Source organism: Nipponia nippon, unplaced genomic scaffold (assembly GCF_047370975.1).
Source record: "Nipponia nippon isolate SJK-2023a ecotype South Korea unplaced genomic scaffold, ASM4737097v1 scaffold_4, whole genome shotgun sequence".
NCBI lineage: Eukaryota > Metazoa > Chordata > Aves > Pelecaniformes > Threskiornithidae > Nipponia > Nipponia nippon.
In genome coordinates this window covers 54,996,058-55,008,529 of record NW_028262358.1, presented here as the reverse complement: position 1 = coordinate 55,008,529, position 12,472 = coordinate 54,996,058, and the positions used below count along the sequence as shown (strand labels likewise).

Genomic DNA, 12,472 nt, shown 5'->3' with positions numbered 1-12,472 from the left:
CAGGATTTCCTGAGCCTCTTGCTGAAGCCCGTATTTGCCCACTGGCCAGCAGCTGTTTCCCAATGCTGTGCCACCCTCACTTGCATTTGTTCAGGCCTGCTTTAAATACTGCAGCTGTGGTACCCAGCAGAGCTCATAGTGTAGTCTTTTTTTATGTTCTGGAAAATGCAGTTTCTGTCCCATTTCAAGGCGGAATTGCATCATAGTCATTAGTAATAATATTACAAAAGCTACACATGCTTTCTAGACTTTATTGTATGTACAAGAATTTGTAAAAACAAAGCCATCCCCATCCTTTTTGCACACGTCTAACAGGAAACTTCTACACTTCCATATTTTTAGTAAAATTGCTCTCAAGAGATTGCCATGGTGAAAGCAAAGACTGCAAGAAGAATCAGAAACAAACATGCCTCAATTATAACTGATTTCTTAAACAGTTAAGTTGAAAAAAACTACCGAGTTGTACAGGGTATTAAATTCTAAGCTATATAAATCCACTGCAAAACTTCCAGAGCAAATCTGCTAGAGGACACAGACGACACTATGATGCATATAGCCCCTGCACAAAGCCAGGCTACATTGCACTGCTACAGAGCTGGGACCCGAAAGGACCCACGACCCAGGCTGCACGCAGGGGTGCTGCTGTGGCCCTGCCTGGAAACGCTGCTCCTCGGTACGCAGCACAGGGTAATCTGCGCTGAAAGGTGCACGCAGCTGAAAGCAAGGGTTCCCACGGGCTGGCCTCGATGCGATTCCGAATGAAGCAGGAAACACCGGCTCCTCTCCTGCCCGCCCAGGGACCAGACAGCTCTATATGGGGTTAAAAGTACAATAAAACATTGCCAGCTCAGGGTTGACTCAGCAGCTCCTGTGCATTACATCAAGCCCTGCATCATCACCCATGCCAGCAGGAAAGTCAAGAGGGAACGACAACATACACGGTTTGGGAGCTCTCTGCGACCGTACCATGGTATAACCCCTCACAACACTGCAGCAGGCTTACCTCCTCCAGGCTGGAAAGGGCTAAAAAGGCAGGGGAAGGAAACTCCATCTGCCCCAATATCGGAGGCTGATGAAAAAACATCTGGAAAAGGTCAGCGAGCACACTGGCTCGCGTTACTGCTTGAGGACACGCAGAGGGAACTAACTGTGCCTGCGGCCTGACAGCTGGCTGTCAAACACCCTCTCAAACCACCAAACAAAAAATATCCAGAAGCAGCCAACAGAAACGGCAGGTACAGAGCCAATTTGTAGCTAAACACAATACAGCAGGGTTTGAGGGTGGAGAAGACCACAGAAAACAACCCTTTCAGACATGAGCGATGGCTGTTGCTTTAGAGGATCACACCGGAGTTGCTGACAGATGACTAATGACAGATGAAACAAGCCTCTGAGCAATCCAGTTTATGCCACCTACCTCAGGCTTTTGTCTGTAACTTCTTCACTGGTGTGTTTCACTCATCGGTCTTTTGTAAGTCTGCAGTTAAACGCTTTTGCTCTTAGAAAGATGAAAAGAAAAAAGGTTATGGTAGCAACAGCAGAATCCAATCGCACTGTGAAATGAGCTGTGTCACCTTTCTGAGACCTGGCTAGTCATACCATCAAAATTCAGAAAAAAAAAAAAATTAATCAACACTTGCTAACATCTTCCTTTTGGCCTCAGAATTAGAAGCCCTTCCACACTACTTAAAAAATGGCGTCTGTGGCCAAACGGTGGGCAATGCTGAGATTAGCCATTCCCTGTCACCCCTAGAGAGGGTGTGTGCCCTTCTGATGCCGAAACAGAGGAGGAATGGCTCATTAATGGCTCCCCGGAGAACAGGAGCATCACGGAGTACAACCCTGGGAACTAGTAACAAGGACACTTCCAGCTTGGGGGGGTGTGATGCAATCCCAGCCCCAAAGTGTTACTAATGCATTTCGTCTTGAAGTCTCATAAGATGGATTTCACATGTGAAATGAAAAGATATTAAGCGAGTTGAAATCACCACGTAGCAGCCTACCACCTTCTCGGACAGTACTAGAGCTAATAAAAGTGTTTTAAAACGCAAGAGAAAAGCATGCTTGCCATCGGGTGACTGATGTTCAAGTGAGATCCAGATGCTGATTCAAGGCTTGAACCACTGTATGCACTCAAAAATCAAGAGGTTCAATCCTGATTATCACAATACAGGTATTGGTCCAGGAAAAGAACAGGATAAAAAGATAGGAGAGTATCAAATAAGTGAAAGAAAATGAAAACCAACATGAAGCAGTAGATCAGGAGATGGACATACTTCAACAAAACTAGGTAAGACATACCTTTGCATGTTACTTATCTGATATCCACTTTGAACACGGCTGGGCTCTCGAAGTGGGAAGGAGGTATTCGAGCACTGCATCACGTGGCACAGCTATGCCTGACAGTTGTTTTGGGTACAACTGTAAATCACATTAGCAGTAAAGTATTTCTCTCCATCGCCCAACTCTACTGTTGCTTCAGGAGGCATTGAGAACTGGAACACATCACACTTGCCTTGAAAAATGGTAAAGTCTGTTTTCCAGAGCAAAACTACTGATAAGTTTGGAGCGTGGAGCCTGAAGGCCAGGGTTGTGGGGCTGGCAGAAAAGCACTCCCTGGTGAGATCCCCGGGGCAGCTGTCGGGTCCATTAACAAAAGGAAATCCAGCCTGAGCCCTGGCTAACTGGCTGTCCCGTTCCACGCAGTCCAGAGTCCCGGCACCAGAAGTGAAGCCTGTAGGGCCAGAACCCTGGCCAGGCAGCGCAGCACTCGGTTTCCTTAGGGGTTCAAAAAGCCTAAGCAATTTAATTTAAAAGTATCAAGCTCAGCAGAAAAAAAAACCCACATTGCTAATCATTATTAAAGAGGGAAAGCTTTTGTCATGTCCTTCAGCTCAAAAACCACTAACATGACATTTTCTTTCTCATGTACAGGGCAGCTGTGCCAAGGATTAGGAAGGGTTTCTAAAGCCAAGAGTTACACTGCCTTTTCAATTTTTTTTCTTTCCCCCACTCAAGTACAGCAGCAGCTTAGTTGCACTGGCATAGTATGAACCTCTAGTACACAGCCCCATTTCTTGAAAACCTTAACATTCAGGAACAGGGATAGAAGACATGAAAAGAAGAGGTACGTACCTCCAAATGCTTTCACGATCACGGGGGAATGGCACAAGAAACACTGCAAAAACGAGAAAGGTCATACTGCTGCCGCGGAACAGATAGACAAGGAGCTGGGCAACTTTCTCCAAACCACCAGACAAGTCTGTGACACGGCATCAAACCACATTCAGGCTTCAAGCTGGATGCCCAATGACAGCATCCAACATCCTCTCTCCGACAGCCATTTTAATCTGTAGACTGCGGCTACCAAAAAGTGAGTCTTGCAGACAGAAAAGACGCCTCATGACAATCTCCTCGTAATTGTGTCAGGTATCTCTGCTGGAAGATGGGGTTTTCTTTCTCCATGTCACATTTAAATTTGATTTCTGGCCCCAAAACACAGAGGGAAGGAAAATGCTCATGAAAGAAAACAAAAGACACATCCCAGTTTTAATCCAAATTTTCACTGTAGCTACCCCACAGCTGCAACAAAACATAGGAAATTTGGCTTGAGCAGTTGGTCAAGTCTCTAAATTAGAGAGGGGAAAGAGAAAAGCAAAAGACAGAGATCGGGACAGATGAAGGCAGGCACAGGGAACAGCAAAATCTTGGGTTCACATTCTGCACACCGCACGGAGCAGAGCTGCCATGTCACCAGAGCAGAGCATCTTTTAGAAAGTGAGCCAGTGATGGAGTAATATTCCCAAGATAAACGATCGCTGTGGTGGTACTGGCATCTGTGGTATCTTTACAATTTTTATTTACTATCTTCTGTGATCCTTTGACTATTTCCCTGCCCCATTCCGCCCCCATTAGCAGCAAAAAATGCTACTGCAACATAAAGACTGTGAGAAAGCACCTATGATCTTTAGGATGTCTTTACAGGTTGTACATGAGAGGAAGCGTACAAACCCTGAAGTGGCATCATAAATCTTCCAGCAGAAAGAAGCGCTGGACCTGCTGCTGCTTCAATTGCTGCACGAGAAGGTGGCTCTTACAACTTTCCCGATTTGCCTTCCCTGTCCTCTCTAACAGGTCCCTTTAGACAAACTTAGTTTTGGCCAAATACCTTCTGAGTGGCATTTCACACTTTTTCACTACTGTCCACAGGCTCCCAGTCAGCTCCAGCCCCAAAGTAAGCGGAGGAGTGGGAAGGGGCGCAATGCATCCAAGTATCTTCTGCGTCTTTCTTCCAAACAGCAGCTCCCCAGACTGGCTGGCTGCAAGCCTCCGCTACAATACTGTAAGACACTAAGCAAGTCATTCTGGAAATCTGACTAACACAAAACAGAAGACAAAAGCATAACTGAGAAAAGATTTTATAAAAAAGAAATCCATTCATCCAATTATTAATCTGCCCAGGATACAACACATGAAATGCCAAACATTAAAAATAATAATTAAAACACCATAAAAGGGCTCCCCAACCTAAAATTTACAGCTAACTATGAAGTACAGAGTTGCTACCATGAGTCAAGTAGTGTTTGTAAATGATTTTTTTTTTTTTATATCAGCCGATAAGAAACATTCGGTACATACAAACATTGCTTTGCTTATAATCTTAGATCAACATAAATATAAAGCCACTATGAAACCTATTCTTTAAATTTTTGGGCTGGTAATTTTCATAATCAAGTTTTAAACACTCATGCTCTCACCTGAAACACACAATTCCTGTCACATCAGAAAAGCTATCAGTATTCACTAACCTGTTTTGAACTCACTTCTAAATTTACTACCTTAATTAGAAAACACCACTTTTAAGAGCTTATTATTGTAGTATGATGGTAAAAACCTAATACAGAAAAAGCTAATACAGAATTACTGATGCACTGGCCTTCCTTTTTGAGACTATGAGGTGTCTATTTTAAAGAATGACTGTCCAACCTCCAAAGCCATAGAGGCAGGACAACCCATCTTACCTGCAGGCGCCTCTCCCCCACCGAGGGTCAGCAGCCGCGTACCAGCCAGACGAGGCGCCCCGGGGGCTCGCTTCCCGCCGTCCTTTTCTTAGGAAGACCTCGTGAACCTTTCCTCGGCACGTCACCAAACGTGCCAAGCGCAACACCCCGGCACGCCACGGAGGCACGGCTGTCGCGTGAGCAGATGCGCAGCGGTGACACCTGCCTCTCTCTCATGTAACTGGAAATGAGTTTTGCGTTGAACTCTTTCTGGATGCCTCCTATGCAGACTGCACCGCCCGCTGCCTCTGAGGTGAGCCTGACAAGTCGGCCATCCTCTCCTCTCAAAACGCATGTAAATTGAATACTCTGATGCTGCTGTTCCTTAAGCTTACTGCTCTTCTGCTGACCTTACCTAGCACTGTACTGTACAAGTCTGCAAAGGAATCACAGGATAGAAACGCATCTGGTCATCGTGCCCAGCAACACAACACACCAACCAGCTCAACCAACCACCACAAAAACAAGCAATGTCCCCTGACGACTGGCTACATGATGTGATGAACATGTTCACTTGTACCAAGACTTCTAAGGTACCGCAGACCAAGCCCGCGACGAGTCTCCACGGCCAGGCATGCTACGGGTGCTACGTTCCAAGTTCCTGACTAACGCTTACAGCCTTTGCACCTTTGAGGCCTTATGTTTGCCACATTTTAGTTTGTGTGTTACAGTGGGGTGCAAGAAAAGCACTTACTTCTGCATATAAAGACCAAAGGACAGAGCATTCCTTAGTCCATTGCTTCTGTGTCTTCTCCATCACCCTATTTCTTAGCCCTGGATCTCAATCACTTGCAATAGGAAGTTGAATTCAGGCAAAGCTTAATCAGTCACAGGCTGGATGTGGCCTGCTGCTATCTAAGACAAAGCCACATTAAAAATGCTTAATATACATTTTCTCCATTCATTTGTTACCAAATCAACTACATCAATATTATATTGGCACTGTGCTCCCATAAACGGTGTGCAAAAATAGCATGCAGTCACAGAATTTAAAGCCATAACACATTCATAAAAAAATGGAATTAGGTTTATACTAGCATCTCAAATTGATCATCTGAATAGTACCCAAATTGATATACTACTTTTCTCCTTCAAAATCTGCATTCACATGCAATATCACAGTGTTTTATTATTTTAAATAAACTTGCAAATAATAGGCAGTTTGAACCCACGTCAAAGTCCTCTGTAACTACACATAGATACCTGCAACTTAAATCAATGAACAGAAGGGGACACTAGGAAAAACAGGCAGCTAAACTCGTGCCTGCAGCAGCATCGCACTGGCTGGAGACTGTTACATTTTGGTTAAATATTAAAAATGTCTGCGTATTTGATGAAAACATAATTACATCCACTTACACTGCTGGGAGTTAACAAGTCTAAAGTCGGACTGAAGCAAGCACTTCCCTGAGTTCTACCAGTGCTGCCTCTGAAGGAGGCACTGTTTGAGCAGCTCTACTGTAGAAGCAAGCATATCACTGACACAGAACTGCTCAAACAAAACCAAATAAAACCCCTGAGAATCGTATCAAAAAGAAAAAAAGGCAAAATTTAGTCTGATCACATCGTTCCCAATGTGCATCGTCATTCCCAAGTGTTCCTACGGCACTACAGCTCGTCATGGAGCCCCAAGGCCTCAAACATTTCATACTAACTCTTCCTGTTCTCTCGCTCTCCAATAATTTTTAAGTAGTTTACACAACATACGAGCCTCACAAGGCATTTTGGACTACATACAAATCAAAGGCTGTTCCTCAAAGTTAGCAACAGAAGAGTTATTTGAGCAGTCAGGCTTGAAAAAGGAGTGCACTGTAATCATCCTATTCTGTACCAATGAAAGGAATCGAAAGTTCAATTTGTATTTTCTGTTCAAATTACAGGACTTTTTTAACAAATAAGAGATAAATAAAGTAAGTCAAAGCATTTCCTTGCTATTTAAATTCAGAACTAAATATTAGTAAGAGTTGCCATGGATTCACAAGCTACACTATAGATGCTGTTAATTAACTGTATTGAAAAGTTTCTGCCACTGTTTTATAGCAATACTCCCGATTTTAGAATACCAAAGTAGTAGCATTGAAAAGTGCAAACACTCAGTAGATTTCAATACTTTTTTTTTTAAATGCTTGTTCAACATCTTTAATCAAGTCTTCCTTTAATTTGTGTCCAGGCTCCAATGTACGTTCAAGGTAAAGGAATCTGATTGAAGAAATGCAGTATTGATAAGGATACTTTTCTTAAAATGAAAGATGTATTCTCCCTGGGCATCTAAAAAATACACTGAAGGTAGACATTTCAAGATCATAAAATTAATTAAGCTCACAAATAAAGCAAATACACACAGACAGGCACAAATACTGACCATGCAGTTTTAAAATCGATCTATCATTAGCTTGATACTGAAGATACCAAATCTCAATTAATCTGAATTTCAGGGGTGCCGCATGCAACCTTACTCCTGGGCAAGAGAACAGCTCTATTGACTGGAGACTGCAGAAGACAAATGTTTTTCTAGTTTATCTAGAAAGGCAGCAACGTGAATTAAAGTCAGTTCCACAGAGCTGACATGAGACAGCAGCCTGCTCACCAGCTCTTCGCCTCAGTTTCGCTGCCTGCATTTCTAAAGTTATCCCAATTCTGAAGCTTGACCAAGTGAAGAATATTTCACATATTCACAAGAAACAAACAGGAGCATTTCTAAAAGCCAAGAAGTGTACTTCTCCCTTCCTGCTAAAGGGTAAAATAATTATTTTTGTTACAATTGTAGATATCCCTGACAAAGACAGTACAGAAATGTAAAGTCATGAATCAGCATCCAAGTTAAACTACTGATGTTCACAATACAAAGTTTAAAAATTAAACACTTGCAGTAAAGTTAATATTTATCTTCTGTGAGGAAAAAGAAAAAAATTCCGCAGTGAAATCTAGTTCTATTTCATCCTTTAAAATTTAAACCCTTAAAACCTACCCTTTAAAAACATACAATAGTGATATGCTAGTATACTGGTATCAACTTGAAGGAAGAGCTAACAATATACATGACCTGAAATACAGGAGGAACATAAAACCCCTGAAGGTGAAGGTAAAAGTCTGTGGAACAGGCAACACTGGAGATGTCATTTCTCTTGTCCCACTATTCCAGGATCAGTTATTGAAAATACTGCCCGATACACTCACACTAATGTGTCAATGGCTCTGCATAGCTAGCTGGAGCTAGCATGTAAATACTCATTTTTTTTCCTTCAGAAAATAAACACTCAAATAAACACAGGGAAAAGGATCAACTACACATTTGATCGGATGAACAGAATTCCATTTTTCCTATTTCCCTAAGCACGCTTTTTCTACCCCACAGCTGACTGGAGTTTGTTGTTTGCTTTTTAAATAAGCTGCCCTGCTCATGCCAAACACTGTTTTTTATATAGCAGATTAAGGCACTCCAGTTGATTAATCTGTGCCGAGGAATGTTTTTTGCTGGATCTGTAGTTAATCTGTTTACAGATGCCTCCTGTAGGGCTTTTACACAGCGTCACCGTGTCTCAGGAAAGCCCAGCTCCACACACCAAATGTCTGTCTAGGCAGGGTCCAAGCAGGAAAGAGATGTCCAGGAATGCTCTGCATCTCAGAGCACTATAATACACATCGCACCAAAATACAGTTTAACCATATTAATCCTTAAACTGTGCTTCTATTAACAGTACACAAAGTATATCATATCTATTACCTTGGACAAAGTGGTTGCCCATTTTGAAATAGAAAAATATTTAGAGAGTCATAAACTCTTAAAACATGAAGTAAAAAGGGCCCGTGTCTAACTTTTTACTTTATGAATAAGTGAGTAGTTCTTTGGTCAGGACACAGTCTTGTCAGTGCAACTTTACGAAATACATTCCTTACAGCTACTGAATTAAACAGAATAATGCATGGGAGGAAAACCACAAGATTCAACAAAACAAAGGCTTAAATAAAATCTCTGGTCACAAGAAATCAGCTTACTCTTAATACTGTTAATGCTTATCGTTCCGTTGAGTATTCTGTTGCTCCACAGCATGGAAAAAGCAAACAAATCACAAACCCAAACATTAGAATATAATTTTTTTTAATTTTTATAAATAACTTATCTGTTACAAAGGCAGTTTACCCAGCTAAATCACAAAACCATCAACTCAAGATATCCAAATTAGGTTTTATTAATAAACAGGTAAAAACTCATTTGTCAATCTTCACATAGAACTGCAGATGAAGCTGAAAAACAAGGCCTCATTTTATAAACAAAATGCATTGAATGCAAGTGCTTTGGGTCTACTGCCTAATTACCTGGGATTGGCATTTTCTTCCCACGTAAAAAAAAAAAAAAAATGCAAAGCCTTCAAAACAAAGGCCTCTGTGCATTCACATAGATCACTTGTAAAACTCCTAATAAAAGTGTCCACTGGCAAATGTTTACAGTGGGTGACAGTCTACTTTGTCTCTTGCTACATTGTTAGCACTCCCTCCAGCCTCACGCTAAGTGCTGCTACATAATTCTTTGCGTGCCGTCTTTCATGCATACTGTACTGGAATTCCATTTTCTTGATCTTGGTTACATACATCCCCGATCATGTGAATATTTTCCTTAAAAAAATAGATCATCAAAATAAAGAGATGCTTGAGGTTGCTTCAGTGTTCAAGTCTATTTGATTTCTCTTTTCCAGCCTTTATTTCAGTTGTCCTAAGTATTGCTATCCTTGTTTTCTATAAATACGAGACTTCACCACAAAGTCAGGTTTGGAAACTGGCTGCCAAAACAGGAAAGCATTTAAAGTCCTTGAACAAAGCTGTACGATGCTGCTGCTGTTGATTTTGGCACTGTATGTACTTCCCCAATGAATCTCTCTTCAGGAGTCTGCAAGATACCCAGCAGATGAAGCAAGCTTAAATCGGATGCTGATCTGTTGGTGGGTTGAAAGTTTCTTAGTATTAAAGTTTCCTCACGCCAGACAAAACGCTACCTTGTGTCACCCACCGTAAAACTCAGTGTACAGAGTGAACTATATGCATAACTCTTCCATCTTTTCCTGCATTTTTACCACGCTGCATCTGCAGGTCTTCACAGATCATCAGCATTTACAAGAGCAATGTACAGAATGAGCAGAGGAAAGCTATTTTGTGCATAGTTTCTTATTAATGCTCTTATTTTAAGGCATTGCTTCTCTCAGATAAAAGCTTAAAAAAAGGGACATGATCGTGCTTAATCACTTAAAGGGAAAAAAAAGAAAGTTAACAAAAAGACTATTACACTATACATACAGAAGTACAAGAAAATAATAAAGGTGAAGAAAAGAAATCACTTAAAGCAGGCTCTAGAGCTATGTACAGTAGGAAAAGCTTTGGGGTATTTCACTGTGTGTATTGTACAGACAACGCATGCAGTTTTTCCTTTTCATCTTTAGATGTGATTGTACTGATTTCTGGCTTCACAGAGATGTTTTCAGGGAAGACAAGGCAAAGAGTACCACTGATTTGTGACGTTCTTCCCTTTATCGAAGGCACTATGTGGCAGCAAACAGTTCAAATAGTTAAACCTTGTTCCTTTTAGATCTCCTCTGTGCATGTAGTGTTTCACTGAAAGCTCTGAAAACAAAAACGCTAGCACTCTATTCCTTTCCCCTGTCAAAATTCAGTAGTGACACTGGGGCAGAGAAGAGGATGGGCAACACCCAAGCACTGAACATGGTGTGTGTTACTGGGATACTGGTAATACTGTACATGGTTTAGGCAGCTGGCAACTGAGTCTTTCAGCAGATTACCTTTCAGCCGATCAATTTCAACTGCCTGTGACACAACACTGAGGTATTACTAGCTCTGTGGGCTGACATTTAACATTAGCAAAATACCATCTCGTCACACCTTCAATTTTACAAAATCCTACGCATAAATGCTTTTTTTGCCCCCCAATGACTGGATAGTTCCTTGTACGTTTGCTATGGTTTTACAAAGGGTAACGGGCCTGTTGGCTCAGAAATGCCTGGGCATTTCACACTGTTCACAGCGATTTAAGGCCGGATGATTTAAAAATGTACAGGCAGTACAACTCCACTGAGCTCCCTCATCTTCATCTGTGTCTGGAACAGTCTTTGGTGTTTTCACAATGGACCTCTGATCTGTGACATGAAAGATAAGAGAAGCAGTTACTAACCAAGAACAGCATGGAAAGAATTTTGAGATGATTTTTTTTCAGGAACTGAGAACTATCTTGTTCCTCTGAGAACAGCACAGTTATTACAAGTGACAGAGGCAGCTTTTTACCACCCCCTTGACTACAGCTTGGTTGTAAGTCAGCCAAATGGCACAAGGTGAAACTATAAAAAGCAAGTTTCTCATCCTTTCACTCTTTCTTCCCTTTTGGTCTCAGTTCAAAGCTGTTGCATGCAAAGGAGATAAAATTTAGAAATTAATCAGCACAGATGAAACATGCACAAGATTTAGAAGCCTGAGGTCTATGGAGTAGTCTAAAATCCATTACGACAAGAAATAAGTGCTCTGTAACCTTTTGACATATTTAACATTTTGACCCTAGAATGAGTATCAGCAGTTCTTCCTCAAAGAAGATAAGCAGTCAGATACACTAAAGAAAAATCAGTGCCCAGCTCTGTCATGCTACAGAATAATCCTTCCAAGCATACAAGTGCATCTTTTTGCATGGTGTGTTAGACAACAACCTTCAACTACTTCAAAAGAGAAAGGATGAAAAGAGATGAAAAAGATGAAAAGAGAGGAGAGTGACTTCTGAAGTTAAGGGTTCCTGGTTTAGGCAACTGCAACCAAGTCTTTCGGCCAATTATTCCAACTGGAGAAATCTCGTTAGCCACGAGCCAATTGCAACTGCTGCAAAATGACAGCGACAGCTTCAGGAAGTACAATACTACTGACCCCAACTGCAAAAAGAATCCTGTCATTCTTTTGTGAACAGGGGTAATTCTGGTTTAAGTCACAGCCTACATCATAGTTAAATGGAAACATAAAATGAACTGAGAATGAAAGTTAACGAAGGACTAAGATACAGTAATGATACTTTTTAAAAAAGAAAGAGAAAGGATAAGAGGGACTTAAGAGGTTTATAAACCAGTTAGGGTTAACTCTGCATTTTCAAGATAGGTTGTACCAAATTATTAAACACTTAAATTTGTGAGTTCCTAGAAGATGAGTCAACGCAAATGTTAACAACTAGTCACAGAAAATTAATTTTTATTTTCTTCTTTGACAGGTTAGTTTTTGTTTACTGTAAAGGGAACTATGTACTTGACAGAACTTCTAATAAATTCTTCACTGTTCAGCTGCAAAATGTGTCTAATAGGACTGCGTATGGATTTAACTTTACTCAGTATTTTCACTAACAGCTTGGATAATGAAGGATAAAAAAAACCCCTTAA

At 41.3% G+C, this 12,472-nt stretch overlaps 1 protein-coding gene across 17 annotated transcripts in view; it reads right to left on the bottom strand.

Annotated features, from left to right (window-relative positions):
• Positions 1-237: 237 nt before the first annotated feature.
• TAB2 (TGF-beta activated kinase 1 (MAP3K7) binding protein 2) overlaps positions 238-12,472 on the bottom strand; it is a 78,023-nt gene continuing 65,788 nt past the window's right edge. For 3 of the 17 annotated variants that reach the window (XM_087774834.1, XM_087774835.1, XM_087774833.1), the window contains exon 7: positions 238-11,203. In XM_087774834.1, the coding sequence (XP_087630960.1) occupies positions 11,058-11,203 (146 nt within the window). In that variant the 3' untranslated portion in view covers positions 238-11,057. The remainder of the gene's footprint in view (positions 11,204-12,472) is intronic. The other 14 variants (XR_015708237.1, XR_015708242.1, XR_015708231.1 and 11 more) reach the window with 14 other exon arrangements.